We start from the raw sequence: 16,369 nt of genomic DNA, 5'->3' as shown, positions 1-16,369 counted from the left end.
ATCCGTTGTTTTAAGTCAATTTATCGAAAAAAAAAAATATGCCTTATACAATGTTAGGTAATAAGGAGTGTATCTGCAAAAATCATACAAATTGGTTAAGTTGTCGCCAAAAAATCTCAAACTTATTATATGATGTTTTTGAAGTTCTCAAGATCCTTCTACGACCATGGATAGGACAAACGTTGGCAAATATTTTGTGCACAGTAAAGTGACCAGACGTTTCGGATTGTGTGGGACACTCCCGGATTCGAGCAAACGGTCCCGTATTACCAAGCGTTCCGGATTTAACAAGTTGAAGAACAATAATTATCATTTCATCATGTGTAAGAACTGCCGACTTTTGCCGTTATTGCTAAGTACTAATGCAAAATGACTATTAGACAATGGATCATTGAAGGATACTCATTTGGAACTCAACGCATCGAAAGAGCGGCTCCTGTTAATTGCGTTTAACAAATCTGAGTTTCTACAATAAATTTGTTAACACATTCCATTTTTTTTTATTCTAAGAGTCAACTTTGAGCATATCATGATGTTTAAATGCATACTTATTTCACAATTTCTTAAAGATCTCAGCCCAACTTTAACAAACATTGTAAACGAATGTCTGGTTTTCTGAGTTTTAAAAGACACCGACAAGTTAATGCGTCCAGTGGACAATTTCCCTTTGAAGGAAGCACCAAACTAGACAACGGATTAGCATGTAACGCCCAGTGGCACAGTTGACATGCGTTCCTGACGTAAAGTTTTCCGAACTGAAGCGGGAATCGAACCCACACTACTTCACTCGATGCAGCTAAATGCTTGGCAACACTAACCGCCCAGTTGGATTCAGAAAGTTAAGGTTATCTCGTGGGAGATTGTTACACAGAGACAATAGAACTCAAAATTATATGCAAGGTTTCAAGTTATTTCAAAAAGTAATAACACATATTTCACATCTCGGTTGATGATTTTTCCAAATTTGAAAATTTTCTTGACACATCTGGCATTGTTCGTGACTATGAAGGAAAGATTTCTAGGTTCGATTTCTGCTGCGGATTGGATGAATTTAAGAACTGCTGTGACGTTTTTTTTACAAATCTACGCGTAGAAACAAGCTATGACATAGTGGGAATTTAAGGCTATTGGCCTGAAGGAAATGTGGTTACACAAATTTGATGATCTAAGAAAGAATTATTAACTGTTTCTCGGCTATAAGGTATTGAATTACCACTTTAACCATTAATGGTTAAGGTATTCGTGTTTTTGTATGTACTTAAGATAATAACATCCAAGTACAAGGCGTACAAAATGCATTCAACAAAATATTTTTAGTTTTTGAGTGTTAACAACTGATTCTGATAAAAGAGGGGTTAAAAGACCAGCTGAAAATATTTCGCTTAGGCTTTCGTGAGATTAATTTATTTTTGATAAAAAAATATTCCGTTATTCTGTTAGAAGCAAGGGAAGAAATCCTTAATTTCAATTTGTGAGTCGTCGGCTATAAAGCAAAGCCAAGCTGAAGGTGCCTGGACTTGATTCCCGGTCGGTCAAGGATCTTTTCGTTATGGAAATTTCATTGATTTGCTTGGGCATAGAGTATCAGAGTATATGGAGATATGTTCAATCTCTAGTAAAAATGGTAGACTAACTAACATTCCTTCTTTTCCCGAATGGACGTAACCTGTATCATTCTTCTTCTTCTTGGCATTGACGTCCTCAATGGGACAGAGCCTGCTTCTCAGATTAGTGATCTTATGAGCACTTCCACAGTTAACAGTTAACAGTTAACTGAGAGCTTGTTTTGCTAAATTTGCCATTTTCTCATTCGTATATTGTGTGGGAAGTCAAGGGAATTTCCATTACGAAAAGATCCTGGACCGACCGAGAATCGAACCCTGACAGCTTCAGCATGGCTTTGCTCTGTTGCCGCGGACTTAAACCACTCGGCTAAGGAAGGCCCCTATTGACTATTGAATTTTGAACTCTCGATCGCATTGAGAGTGGTTTGGTAATCGCAGCCATTGGAACACTTTGCAATTTTTATTATTCTGGTCAATCACGGAGTAGCAACTACGAAGCGGTCATCTAAGCTCATGAGAAGAGTCAACATGGGAAAGAACTGAATATTTAAAATAAAAATGAAAATTACATCATTTAGGTAGACCAAATTACCTCACATTTATTTCGCATGTTTTAGCCACTCAACGGTTAATTGATGATTCTCTCCACGCTTTGCATCACTCTGATGATATTCTTTTTGTTTGTATTCGATAGGTTTATTCTTGTACACAAAATAGCGTTGTGTGTGTTTGCTAACTTAGACCGATACGATCCCGTTCGAATAAGATTGAATCATGGTTTAAAAATAAGCCATTCATATCCAATTGCAATGCTGTTCCAATAGGAAAACCTAGTTGTTTTGTATACCTTAGTTGACCTCTAAACCATATCGATATTTATTAGAGGCGAAAGCAAAATCTTCTCAGTTTGTTAGTGTTATTCATTTGCAGTTGAGGTGAAGTGCTTTCTGATAAACCGGCTGATTCAAATCGACTACAATAATGTTCTTTTAACTTTTTTTTTACTAGAAGCAGTATGGCTGAGCCAATTCCTACCGAATAAATATACAGAAGAAAGATATTGACAATTGAAATTATTATCAATATTATATTTGTTCAGAGTTTGCTGTATATCCATTCAAGAGGTGTGAGGCGTGATTATGAGCACACCCGCAAACAAACTCAAGTGAACTAATCTTCATGTAAATCGCATCCAGTTACGTTTGAGTTTTCATAGCGATAGGACCTAATCTTTTCTTTTATCTTATCCCTCAATTCAAACTCAAAACCTAGCCAGTTAGTGATCCAAAATCGTTCGCCGAACATGGAACCCATAACGATAATATTGGTGACAATCTTGGTGCTCCTGCTAACGTACGGGTTTCACCTTATTCGACGGCAGTTACGATTTTTCAAAGACCATAATGTACCGCATATAGCAGGGAATTTCGTTCTTATAGACAAAACTCAACATCCGGCAAATCACTTTTTGCGATGGTACAAGCAGTCCAAAGGCCAGTATCCCTTGACCGGAGTTTTCATGTTCATCAAACCTATCGCCATTCCGCTGGATTTGGAGCTGATAAAGCGTATCTTGGTGAAGGATTTTCAATACTTTCAAAATCGCGGCATGTACTACAATGAGAGAGACGATCCTCTTTCCGCGCATCTGTTTAGTCTGGAGGGAGCTAAATGGAGGAGCTTGAGAGCGAAGATTTCACCCACCTTCACGTCCGGTAAAATGAAGATGATGTATCCGACCATGATGGCTGCGGGGAAGCAATTTAGTGAACATCTGGAAGAAAAAATGTCCGAAGAAAATGAATTGGAAATGCGAGATTTATTGGCACGATTTACGACCGATATGATCGGTACATGCGCGTTTGGAATTGAGTGCAACTCGATGAAGGAACCGAATTCGAAGTTCCGGGAGATGGGTCGCAAACATTTTGAATCACCACGTAGTGGATTGAAAGACTTGTTGAAAATTACCGCTCCTGGATTGGCACGGTTCTTCGGTGTAACTGAAATCCTTCCCGACGTTGCCGAGTTCTTCATGGACGTCGTAAAAAGCACGGTGGAATATCGAATGAAGAATAACGTAAGGCGAAACGATTTTATGGATCTGTTGATCGCGATGCTGGATGATGAAACTGAAGGATCTGAAAGTCTTACAATAAGCGAAATAGCAGCACAAGCGTATGTTTTCTTCATTGCTGGTTTCGAAACGTCTTCAACTACCATGACATGGGCCTTGCATGAGCTTTCGCGTAATCCGGAGATTCAAGAAGAGGGAAGAAAATGCGTCCAAGAAGTGCTGGAAAAGTATAACGGTGTGATGAGCTACGAAGCTATCATGGAAATGACATACATCGACTACATAATCAACGGTATGAATCTTATTTTCAAGTTTGCTTTAGCTATTCCTTGTTTTTCATTACTCAAATATTTTAGAAACCCTTCGTCTTTACCCGCCGGTTCCATTGCATTTTCGAGTTGTTACTAAGGACTACCCCGTGCCTGGTACAGACACCGTACTTCCAGCTGGAACTTTCACGATGATCCCGGTCTACGCCATCCACCACGATGAAGATATCTTCCCTGAACCGGAGAAATTCGACCCAACACGGTTCACTCCCGAAGAGGTCAGCAAACGGCACGCCTACGCATGGACACCATTCGGTGAAGGACCACGTATTTGTATTGGACTGCGCTTTGGAATGATGCAAGCTCGTATCGGATTGGCATTGCTGCTGAATAATCTCCGTTTCTCGCCAGGACCCAAATCGTGCACTAAGATGGAGTTTCAGCCGGAAAATCTTATACTCACGCCCAAACAGGGACTTTGGCTTAAAGTCGAGAAAGTTTGAAATGAAGAAATTTTGCAAAACCTAGTCAGATACGAGAAGACATGTTCAAAACTGCACGTACTACAAGTGCACTTACTAATATAAATGTCTTATACGCACATATGCTAGACTATAATATAACGATGTTATGAACTGTTAAACAAAACATGAGTAAATACTAACGAACTATGGATATATCCTAGTGGTACGCTTTTAACACTTGCAGGAGCGTTTTATTTATTTTCTATTCGTCAAGCCGAAAGAACATTCATCCCCATTGCGTTTTGAAGCAAAATATATGAGAAGGTAAATGAGGGCGGACACTAAAAACAAAAAGACAGGCTTAGAAAGGCAGTTCTTTGAATAATATGTCAGTGATGGAATGGATGCAACTTTCGCTTTTTGAAGTTGACCCTGTACCTTGAAAAGCTGGCCCTCTACATCAATTTGATGCATTTTGTTCTTCCCTTTGGTATTATTTTACTGAATGTTTTATAATCCTATGTTTTAGTATTTCATTGTCTTCTGGTAATATTAGACGTAGAAAAGCTTGTTTGATGAAGTAGAAATATTAATTGCTATGATTTGTGATGAAACGTCTATTGCAGTCTTGTTTTGCACTTAAATTGAATTTTTGATCATATTGGTATGGTTCATATAGTAGTTTGTTTCAATATGAATCAATGCCCAAATATTATTTATATGTGCCAGAACGTCTACCAAACGTATCCTATGGTCTTAATCATCCCATTAACAGTCCACAATATCCCGTAACACCTATGAAAGGTCGTAGAGTTTTTTGTATCCTTCTTAAGGAGGTGTTCAACAAAACATTCCTTCCCATTTCCCAGCATTCGCAAGGACGTAGCCAGGACAGCTCTCAACTGTTGGAGGATGCGTCAATCTTGTTTAAGAGTCAAGGGTTAGTCCCAAATAGGAGGCAACCCTCATATAACGGTTTAGGACTTGTACCACCTACGAATTTGTGCGAATTGCTTAATGTTAATCCTAATGCTAATATTAGTCTGCTTTATATAGTAACACAAAAATATTCCAGAAACTTTCATTTGATCATTTTGCGTGTTCAATTGATAAATATTGATAAATTTTGAAAAATAGATGGACGATAACTGCAGATTTAATTTGACTCTGCCAAGCAGCGTGCTGCTGGAAACAATTTTCGTAAAGTCTTGAGTTAATGAAATATGTTTGCAGTTAAGATATTTCCAAAATATTTCGTGTAGTGAATCAATATTGTAACGCATTTCAAAAAATTTAATCATTTATGATGTCAATTAGACCAGCACGAAGTAATGTTACTTCGAATTTGTATGACAATATACTGGACACGGTGTAGTTTTAATGACAGATTAAACGGAATTTATATCTTTGAATGCTGAGTTTATTTAACAATGAGTTACCTACCAGAAAAAATGAGCTTACTACTTAATTTTAGCGAGTTTTGGTGGAGATGAAAAAGTTGTATGTAAAATTTGATGGTTTTAGACCATGTGTACCTGTTTAGGGTCTAAAGGGCTGTCCATTTATAACGTAAGACAATTTTTGTGATTTTTTAAAGCGCCTCCCACCAATGTAAGAGTTTTCGCATAAAATAAAAAATAAATTGTATGGTGCGTAAGAAATCTCATTTTATTGACTAAACCATCCTGGTATAAAGCACATTTTAATTTAATTTTAAAATTTTACAAAATCTATAATATAGGTGTTTAAAGCTAAAACGCAAAACAAAAGGATAATTATTTAATGTTCTATTTGAGAGTAAAGACCTATCATACTGCTTAGGACAAACTTTATTTTCAAACCAAACCTTTAAAAATGGCCGAATAGAAACCCTACTGTATACTCTAGCTAATATACACTAGGGGTTTTTTTTCCGTCGCTTGACGTACCGCGTAAAAAAAACACATTATTTAAAAAAACGACGTAAAACAGATCTCCTGTTTTTCGACTTTTCATGCACATACGAATCATAAAAACCTTGCTTTACACTAAAACAAAAATCTTGGTTTGGGTTATTTTTACATCGTTATTTTTAAATAACGCTGGTTTTTAGGCGGTACCGAGTCAAAAAATTGCAGTGTACTTCCTTTATTTATTATGCATGTATTTAAGCATCTATTTTGAAATGTATTCTATCAACTGTTGCTAAACATGAATCTTTAAAGAAACTTTTTTTATGTTTTTGAGAATGCTACCAAAACATACAATCATGGGTTAATAAATAAGAATGTTAATACAGAAATGCTTCGAAAAATTTATCGTTTTTATGAAATCAAAGACGGACGGACCTGGTGTAGTGGTTAGAACACACGCCTCTCACGCCGAGGACCTGGGATCGAATCCCATCCCCGAGATAGTCACTGACAAAAAAGTTGTAGTGACGACTTCCTTCGGAAGGGAAGTAAAGCCGTTGGACTCAGGATGAACTAGCCCAGGGCTTAAAATCTCGTTAATAAAGATAGGAAAAAAAATCAAGGAAATGTTGGGTGTCGGATCCTCTTCTTGGTTTTTTTTATTAACTTCGACTTTGTCTTTTAATTGTCTTATAGTTTATTACAATTCGACCGACTATAACCCCCTATTTTAGGTAAATCATGATAGTGTCCAAGTATTTTTGATTAAATTATTAGAAGCTTAGTGATAATAACTACTTTTACAGATAACTTAGAAGAACAGCCTATTGGGTCTATCGTCTTTATGCTAAATGTCCATTAGGCCAAACGTACCTCCCATTAAACTTACCGATGAAAAACTTCAATGTTACTCAGGCTTATATCAACTAATTGCTCTCTCTTAGTCAGCGTTCGAAGGATGCGTCTATGATACATTGGTTTTAAGCAGTATTTCAATCCTATTCGATCTTCTATCATAATTTTTAATTTTAAATATTAATTAAAGCCTATATGCGTAATCTGGATCTAGTTACACAAAATATTGGCCTCATAAAGCAAAAAATAAAATATTCTTCTGTGAATATTACATTTGACGGAACTTAATCTTTACGCCTATAATTTTTTTCTAGCGGGAATCTTAAATTCCTATCGACTTAAAGTCATGGAAAAGTTTTGAGATCTACACATTTAAAATGAATTCAATTTTAGCGATTTTTAAGATGTCAGTTTTTGGGAGTTTGAAATGACAAAAATTGAGATTTCACAAATGTTGCAAATTCTTATTAAAAATTACAAAATAAAATACTTGGGTAAAAAAAATTTTTGGAACAAAAACATTTTGAAAAGATTGAAAATCTGCTAGAAAACGATTACAGTCAACTCTTTATAACTCGAGTTACAGAACACAAACCCCAGTGCAACTGCGATCCAAGGGACCATCGAGGTAGCCAAGAAAACCAACTTTTACTATGGTTCTCTAACTCGATATCGAGATGCGGAATATCGAGTAAGGGAAAGTTGACTGCATTTACGTAAATGTTAATTTATCTGTCTGGAAAATAGGCAATGCGTTGTTATTTTGGAAGTACAACATATATTTTCCGCACATATATTCATTATAGGAGATTTCATTATAGGAGATTTGAATGCTCAGGTTGACCAGGAGGAGGAGTTCAGACCGACCATTGGAAAGTTCAGCGCCCACCGGCTGGCGAACGAAAACGGCTTACGACTAATTGATTTCGTCTCCTCCAAGAATATGGCCATTCGTAGCACCTATTTTCAACACAGCCTTCGGTATCGGTACACCTGGAGATCACCACAGCAGACAAAATTACAAATCGACCACGTTCTGATTGACGTACGGCACTTCTCCGAAATTATCGACGTCAGGACCTATCGTGGCGCTAATATCGACTCTGACCACTATCTGGTGATGGTAAAATGTACGGTACCGACAGTCGCCCCGGTAGAGCGGCTTAAGCAACCGGATGTCGCAACTGAGTACGCGCAGCACCTCGAGGCTGCACTACCGGAAGAGGATGAGATGGATGAAGCCCATCTTGAGGACTGCTGGAGAACAGTAAAAGCAGCCATCCACAATGCAGCTGAGAGCAACGTCGGGTACGTGGGACGGAGTCAACGGAACGATTGGTTCGACGAGGAATGTAGGCAGATTCTGGAGGAGAAGAATGCAGCGCGGGTGAAGAACATGAACTGCAGAAGGGACCCGACAGAACGTGGAACGATGTAGACGGAAACGGCAACAGCAGACCCGCCTCTTTTAGGAGAAAAAACGCCGCCTGGAGGAGACGGAGTGCGAGAAGATGGAACAGCTGTGCCGGTCTCAGGAAACACGTAAGTTCTATCAGAAGCTCAACGCATCCTCGCCGTGAGCTAAAATGTGCAGGGATAAGGATGGGAGTATTTTGACGCACGACTGTGAGGTGTTCGAAAGGTGGAAGCAGCAGTTCGACGAACACCTGAATGGCGCTGAGAGCACAGGCAATGAAGGATGAAACATGATCAGATCTTGATGAAACTTTCACAATTTGCTTGTCACTTCGATATCTCTTCGACAAAAATATAGCGATGATCAAAACACGGTTCTTTTTTGTGTTACACGGGGTGGAAATCTGTAGTGGGACTGATATGCGGTTACATTTCATTATGGGACAATTTGACTTGCTATTTTGCCTTATTTTTCCGAGCAAATCATATTATCTTATGAGTGGAGCTGAGAGAGCATTGGAAAATATGTTGAAAACTGAACTCAACTCAATTTTGACGAAAATTCAAATGGGACTGACTTGCGATTCTCGGCAGTAAACTGTATATGCGGTTACTTTTCATTATGAAACAATTTGACTTGCTGTTTTTCCTATTTTTTTCCGAACAAATCATATTATCCCATCAAAGCAGTTGAAAGAGCATTGGAAGATACGTGGAAAACTGAACTCAACTTAATTTTGACGAAAATGCAGATGGGACTGACTTGCGATTCACGGCAGTAAATCTCTCATATAATTTCTTTTTCATAAAGAACAAAATAACTAGCAAAACTTCAAACAGCTAAAACAAAAAATCACCTTAAAACACCTCTCTGATTTTTGCATCAGTTCTTATTTAGGATGTCTTTTAAACACTGAAAATGATTCCAGCTGCTCCCGTCTGCTCTTCCGATTGCAATCTTCGATTTTGAGGATGATGGTCTTGCGATAAATAACCAGGATTTTTGAACGCAAGTGCAATGCTGATTTATTGAAACTCAATGAAAACTTGCTTAGCCTTCTATGCAACTTGATCAAGGGCGGAGGAAGCACTTTTTATTATAGATGCAATGAACGTCTTCTTTTTGGCGTTACGTCCCAACTGGAACAGAGCCTTCTCTTCAACTGGTGAGATTAGAACCGACGGCCCTGAGCATAATATTGCTGAATAGTTTCGTTCGGGCATTCCTTAGCCGAGTGGTTAGAGTCCGCGGCTACAAAGCAAAGCCATGCTGAAGGTGTCTGGGTTCGATTCCCGGTCGGCTCTCAGTTAATATCTGTGGAAGTGCTCACAAGAACACTAAGCTGAGAAGCAGACTCTATCCCAGTGAGGACGTTAATGCCAAGTAGAAGAAGAAGAAGTTTCGTTAAATGGTTAAAGGTTTTTATTTGTTCGCAACAACCTGCATTGCTTTGCTTTGAATTAGTGCGGTGAAAATTTACTTTCTTGTCATTTATTTCATAACGCCTTTGACACCCACGCACTTCATTGCTAGATCAACTGCTTTTATTGTTTGATTAACATCGCTTACAGGTTGGAGAGTGCTTACATTTACGTTTACAAGAGTTTACATTTTGTTCGATATAGACATAAATATTTGTTTTTAACAGACGCAAGGATTTGATGGAATACATGCTGCACACCTTGATTCTATAGTTTCTGGAAAACAAAAAAAAATATGACAAAATATCATGAAATGCAATGTCAAGATTAATGCTTCGATTTATTCGCTAAAGAATACCTCTTAGTAAATTTGATATAAAAGATTAAAAAAAAAAGTGATTTTGTATTTTTATTTCATCTGTGAAAATTATTTAGTATTGTTTGGCGATTACGCCACTCATGGGATCACTAAATTGCGAGTAATTTTTGCTAATGTAAGCTTTAGCCATCTCCAACAATTTTTAGAAGAGATCACATCTTATTGTAACCAAATATACAAAATTGGCGCTTAGGTCAATCATGTCAATTATAGCCCTAATGATTCCTGACAACATTTCTATAAACACCATTGAGTTAAAACGCCTATAACGGAAGTCATGATTTTTGTCCCGACGTCCCATACATTCGAAGCACTGTGCGTCGGGTGCTTAGGACGATCTTTGGCGGTGTGCAGGAAAACGGTTTGTGGCGGCGAAAGATGACCCACGAGCGCGCCCTTCCCTTCTACGACGAAGGTGGCCAAAACTGGAAGGATACGATGGACAGGGCATGTTGCAAGAATGCCGGACAACAATCCTGCAAAGATGGTGTTCGCTTCGGATCCGATGGTACAAGAAGGCGCAGAGCACAGCGAGCTAGGTGGGCGGATCAAGTGCATATCGATTTAGCGAAATTGGGGCAGAACCGAGGTTGGAGAGATGCGGCTACGAACCGAGTGTTGTGGCGTGAAATAGATACAACTTCAAATTTGATTTAGTGTTATCTTTTATGACGTTAGCTTGATAAATGAATGGACGTTTTTGCACTTGTTGTAGGAAGAATTGTGCTGGTTGTTTTGAATTTCAGTGTGGCCGAAGAGTTTTAACGGAAGAAAAGTATAGATTTAGCGTGGAAAATGAAAGCGAAAGTGAGTGCCACAAAAATAAGGAACTTGATGAGAAAAGTAGTTTCATGGAAATCGATGAAGAGATTGAATAGCCACACTGTAAAAAATAATACAGAATTGAGTAAAATTCAGACATGCTGTGATAGAAGGTAGATGAAAAGTCATTGAGTTTTATATCCGCTTCTCTGACCGGAAAAAATTACGAATAATATGCTTTAATATTTGTACATATATACATTTGCATTTTACATGTTTACACTCTAAACATTTTAAATACATTTCTCTTAGGTGATCAGAATAAAATTTGATGAATCAACCATGCTGATGATGCTAGTGCAATACACTTTCAATAATATGTTATGTTTCTTGTAAATCCAATGCAACCCGATGAATAAGGACTGTTCATGTTATAAAGTGGACACTTTGATTGTGCTGTATCTTTTTTATTCGTTGATAAAATCGTTATTAGTTTTCTGTGCATCGTTCAACTATTATTCTACAATGCTATGAAAATATAAGATCTTTTAAAATTCTTTTAGTTGAAGAGCTAAATAGTTTTTACAAAAACTTCTAAAAAAAGCTGTTTGTCAAAGTTCAACATTATTTTTCGCAAAACAAAAATCCTCATTTTTATGAACAAATTGTATCCTTTACTATTTTACTAAAGATATTGCTTTTAGGAAATCAATTATATTCCACCATTCTCTGACATAAGGTAACTTTAGTGATTTACCCATTTATGGCCAAATTTGCTGATACACCATCCTTTCACTCCCAGCAGAAGAGAAATGTTAAAAGCGTGTTCAAAACTAGTTTGGATTACTGAAGAAACTATATTTGTATAAACGAGAGCTAAATCGTGAGTTTAAATCACAGTTTTAGTATAAATTTTACTATTTATGGTAGTTTTACTAAAAAGTCTCATACTTTTAAAATCTTGTACGCATATTTATCGATCTACAGCAAATTGTAAACGGTTTTCTCCCAATATTTCAATTGGTACCGTAATTTCGGGTGAAATTCATCATTTTTCACGGTTTTTCTTGTCTGTTTTTCATAATATTGATAGTACCAAACAACTGAATGCAGGAAAACAAGTAGGAAGATGAGTCTCATTGGCTCATGTACCGACATTTTCTTACAAATGCTATTTTAGTGTTAAAAATTATCTCGAAAATTAAAAATCGGGGAATCTCATTTCGGGGTGAAATTGATCACTTGTCATTGCGATTATTGTTAGTTCTCAAAACGACTCTTCATAATAAATTTGAGCTCCCTGAATCCAAATATGCTTGCTAAATTCTTTACAATACAATATTTATAGAAATACTGAATAGTTAAAATTCAAGAATTCGCGGAAAACGCCTAAATGTATGCAATTTCCTAAGGGATTTCCTGATATCTAAACGAAAATCCAAAAATTTCAACCAGATGAGCAAATTGGTAAGAGTTTTGGTGATGGGATCTGGTTTGGGGATATATTTCAAGCATCCTCACAAACTTTCAGGTTTATACCATGTTCAAATTCTTGCTTAGAACTAGAAGTTTATGGATGTTTGTCAATAATACACCGTACATGATTTTGAAATTGAGCATTATTTTCTTAGAAATAAACGATCTTTGATGCAAAAAACTTCGGAGCACACAATTTGACAATAGTAACGACAAACAACGTTCATTAACTGCAGGTTACTTTGATATTTGTGTTCCTTTGGGATGAAATAGAATCGTGTGACACGGTGATCAATTTCACCCGAATTCACGGTAATCTCAGAATAATATGTTATGAAAATATGCACATATTATTTTCAATTCAAAAATTAAATCGATTTTATTACAGCAGTGTTCCCAATTTTGATGATTGTCAATGTTCTTTGAAAGGTCTTCTAAGAATAAAGCAATTGTGTTTCTATTGTGCTTTAAATGTGACCATGGAACTAGATACGTAACTCTATGAAAGTATAGTTATTTTTCATAATAATACTTCCGTCAGTACGTTCTTCAAACCAAAAAAATCTACTCATATCAGTTCCATTCAAGTTTAAAATATTTTTCTCTAAAAAATATAGGGGAACAATGATTTTATTATATCTGTAAAATTGTTGCTCCATAAATAGCTTGATTTTTTTCATCAGGCTTCTGATTGATGCTGCTTTCGGAGAACAAGCCTTTTTTGAAAATGAAAAACATAAACTGTTAAATTTTCCAGCCAATTTCTAACAATCATTGATTTTGATAACCTCCAAAAATCGTAGGTTCTAATCGTTGTTCCATATTCGTGTGAAATTTAATTATTTTGGAGAATTTTTATTATCAAAACATTGTACAATTCTAGTCATACGATGTACAGAAAACCGATTGAATTTTCATTGATTGATTAAAAAGATACAGCATGCACAAAGTGTCCCCTTTATAAAATGAACAGTCCTTAATTCGGCCCAAAATGCACTGTCACCATGATGGCTTATCATCCAGTGGAATACACCATCGTGACACAGACTCTGCTATCTCTGATGTGATAGCCCCATAAAACATCACCGATCATTCAGCGAGAACGTTAGTCTTTGACTAGCTATTCAATTGTACGTGTGCAGCAGACGGTGGCGGTGGTTTAATTTTTGACTTCCGGATAGTTAAGTGAGTGCGTGCGGAACAATGATGGAACCCTTGGATGTGGCCATCACTGTTGTGATGGTTGCATTGGCTGTCTATATGTATTTGGACAAAAAACACTCCTATTGGGCAGATCGGAAAGTTCCGTTCGTTAAGCCGAAGTTTTTCTACGGGAATGCCAAGGAAATTTCTCAAACAATGCAGGTTGGGCAAGTGTTTCAACAATTCTACCACGAGCTGAAAGGCCGTAGTCCATTCGGTGGAATTTACATGTTTACGGCACCGGTAGCTGTGGTGACGGATCTGGAACTGCTGAAGTGTATTTTCGTGAAGGATTTCCAATACTTCCACGATCGTGGAACTTTCTACAGTGAGAAGGGCGATCCCCTATCAGCGCACATGTTTAATCTAGAAGGAAACAAGTGGAAGATGCTGCGGAATAAATTGTCACCGACCTTTACGTCTGGGAAGATGAAGATGATGTTTCCGACGATCGTGGCAGCAGGGAAACAATTCCACGATTTTATGGACGAAAAGGTTAAGCAGGAGAGTGAGTTTGAGCTGAAAGATCTTCTGGCACGGTTCACCACCGACGTAATCGGGATGTGTGCCTTTGGAATTGAATGCAACTCCATCAAAGATCCGGACGCACAATTCCGTGTTATGGGACGAAAGTTGTTCACGACAGGCAGAAGTAAGCCAAAATCGTTTTTGATGAACACTATGCCTAAGGTTGCAAAGTTGTTGAGATTGAGAATTTTTCCGGCTGATGTATCAGATTTTTTCATGAAGGTGGTCAGAGAAACGATCGATTATCGAATGGCGAACAATGTTCACAGGAACGATTTTATGGACTTGTTGATACAAATGAGAAATCCAGACGAGAATAAAAGCAGCGAGGGACTTTTGTCGTTCAACGAAATCGCTGCCCAGGCATTTGTTTTCTATTTGGCTGGATTTGAAACCAGTTCAACTCTACTTACTTGGACACTATACGAGCTAGCTGTCAACCAGGATATTCAAGAAAAAGGAAGGCAGCATGTTAAAGAAGTACTGAAAAAGCATGATGGGGAAATGACATATGAATCCATAACCAGTATGAAGTATTTGGATCAGATATTAAATGGTAAGTTGAATGAAACATAAAATTTCTCACGATCCAAGTTCTCAAATTTCGGTTTCAATTTAAGAGGCTTTACGTAAGTATCCACCAGTACCGGTGCATTTCCGGGAAACATCCAAAGACTATACCGTTCCGGACTCAAACATAGTCATCGAAGGCGGTACTCGCCTATTCGTTCCGGTCTATGCCATTCATCACGACCCGGAGATATTCCCCAATCCAGAACAGTTCAATCCAGATCGTTTCACTCCGGAAGAGGAACAAAAGCGGCATCCCTACGCGTGGACTCCTTTCGGCGAGGGTCCACGGATTTGTATCGGATTGCGCTTTGGTATGATGCAAGCTCGAATCGGATTGGCCTATCTGCTGAACAGCTTCAAATTCTCTATCGGTGAAAAGTGCAAGGTACCGCTGGAGTTTGACGTGAAGAGCTTTATCCTTGCCCCGAAAGGAGGATTGTGGTTGAAGGTTGAAAAGATTTAGTTTTATTTGTTGATAGTTCTATGAATTATTGTTATTATTAAGTAATGTAAATTGTGTTTTTGTAGAATGTAAGAGATAAAAGATTAAATTAATTTCATAGCGACGTGTCTCATCAACTATGACTATTTTAGCTTATCTTATTCTGATGCATGCATGGAACTTATCAACTCTTTCAGTATAGGCGGGCCATATTACCTATTTCCTATTTGTCATACACCCAGTTTGTGTATACGGCAGTATAATCACTATTCTCGCCAAAGTTGTTACTTCAATGAAATTAGAGATATCCAAAGCATTTGGAAAATTTTGCGATCAAATAATTATCAAAGGCAAATTGCTTTGAAGAATTTCTGGAGCAATTTCTTCGGTTCTACCTGGCTTAGGCAATGCTTTCTAGTTCCTAGTGATATCGATCGAATCCTTCGGTAGTCCCTGCCGTTTCTGGTAGAATTCCTCAAAATTATTATAAACAATTAAGTTGGTCGTGAATTTTGTAAACATTTCAAAAGTTAAAATGTGTGAATTTTCTTCAAGAATATCTTAAATAATTTTGGTGTTCTTCGAATTACTGAATGAACTTTGTGATAAGTCTAAGATCAAATTCATGGTCGCAGTGGTTTAAATCCCAACGAAAAAAGATTCAATCATAATACCATACAAAGTTTGCAACAGCAAGTATATGAAAGCGACTGCTGATATACTAACTGATTGTTTTATAGTAATAAAGATAAGGTGACCTACATCTGAATCGTATCATCATTTCTACATATTTTGTTTCACATTTCTCTAAAAATTGGTGAATGGGAAAGTTGTAGATCTAATGAAATTCTTCAACTTTGCTGAAGATAGCACGCCGTTAACATTAAAATCTTGCGAGTTACAAGCGAATATCGAGTTTTTTAAATGTATTTTTGAAGTGAATTTTCTCAATTTACAAAAAATGCGTTCTCACAGTTTTTGCAGCAAAAGTTGCCTATTGTATGGCCTTTCGAATGCTACTAAAAGAAAAATTTTATCGAACCAAC

At 37.3% G+C, this 16,369-nt stretch overlaps 2 protein-coding genes across 4 annotated transcripts; both read left to right on the top strand.

The window, feature by feature from the left end:
* Positions 1 to 2,375: 2,375 nt before the first annotated feature.
* On the top strand, positions 2,376 to 4,616 carry LOC5571539 (cytochrome P450 6a8). Of its 3 annotated transcripts, none has more exons than XM_021847445.1 (4): positions 2,376 to 2,500; positions 2,574 to 2,746; positions 2,842 to 3,934; positions 3,999 to 4,595. In XM_021847445.1, the coding sequence occupies exons 3-4, from the start codon at positions 2,869 to 2,871 to the stop codon at positions 4,412 to 4,414; spliced, it is 1,482 nt and encodes a 493-aa protein (XP_021703137.1). In that variant the 5' UTR covers positions 2,376 to 2,500; positions 2,574 to 2,746; positions 2,842 to 2,868; the 3' UTR covers positions 4,415 to 4,595. The 3 variants fall into 3 exon arrangements, with proteins under 3 accessions (XP_021703137.1, XP_021703135.1, XP_001653686.1); XM_021847443.1 differs by having other exon boundaries at positions 2,838 to 3,934; XM_001653636.3 differs by lacking the exons at positions 2,376 to 2,500; positions 2,574 to 2,746 and having other exon boundaries at positions 2,753 to 3,934; positions 3,999 to 4,616.
* A 9,052-nt stretch (positions 4,617 to 13,668) lies between these two features.
* LOC5571540 (probable cytochrome P450 6a14) lies at positions 13,669 to 15,479 on the top strand. Its single transcript, XM_001653637.3, has 2 exons — positions 13,669 to 14,864; positions 14,929 to 15,479. The coding sequence occupies exons 1-2, from the start codon at positions 13,781 to 13,783 to the stop codon at positions 15,342 to 15,344; spliced, it is 1,500 nt and encodes a 499-aa protein (XP_001653687.3). The 5' UTR covers positions 13,669 to 13,780; the 3' UTR covers positions 15,345 to 15,479.
* The last annotated feature ends 890 nt before the right edge of the window (positions 15,480 to 16,369 follow it).

This window comes from Aedes aegypti, chromosome 2 (assembly GCF_002204515.2).
Source record: "Aedes aegypti strain LVP_AGWG chromosome 2, AaegL5.0 Primary Assembly, whole genome shotgun sequence".
In the NCBI taxonomy this organism is placed as follows: Eukaryota; Metazoa; Arthropoda; class Insecta; order Diptera; family Culicidae; genus Aedes; species Aedes aegypti.
The sequence above is the reverse complement of the archived record's forward strand: the minus strand, read 5'-3'. Positions and strand labels throughout refer to the sequence as shown.

What these genes read in the sequence shown, in the direction of transcription:
- LOC5571540 (XM_001653637.3), top strand. Translation starts at nt 13,781, where the DNA reads ATGATGGAACCCTTGGATGTGGCCATCACTGTTGTGATGGTTGCATTG. An exon ending in TTTGGATCAGATATTAAATG is followed by an intron (nt 14,865 to 14,928) that starts GTAAGTTGAATG and finishes TTTCAATTTAAG; the next exon opens with AGGCTTTACGTAAGTATCCA.
- LOC5571539 (XM_001653636.3), top strand. Translation starts at nt 2,869, where the DNA reads ATGGAACCCATAACGATAATATTGGTGACAATCTTGGTGCTCCTGCTA. An exon ending in CATCGACTACATAATCAACG is followed by an intron (nt 3,935 to 3,998) that starts GTATGAATCTTA and finishes CAAATATTTTAG; the next exon opens with AAACCCTTCGTCTTTACCCG.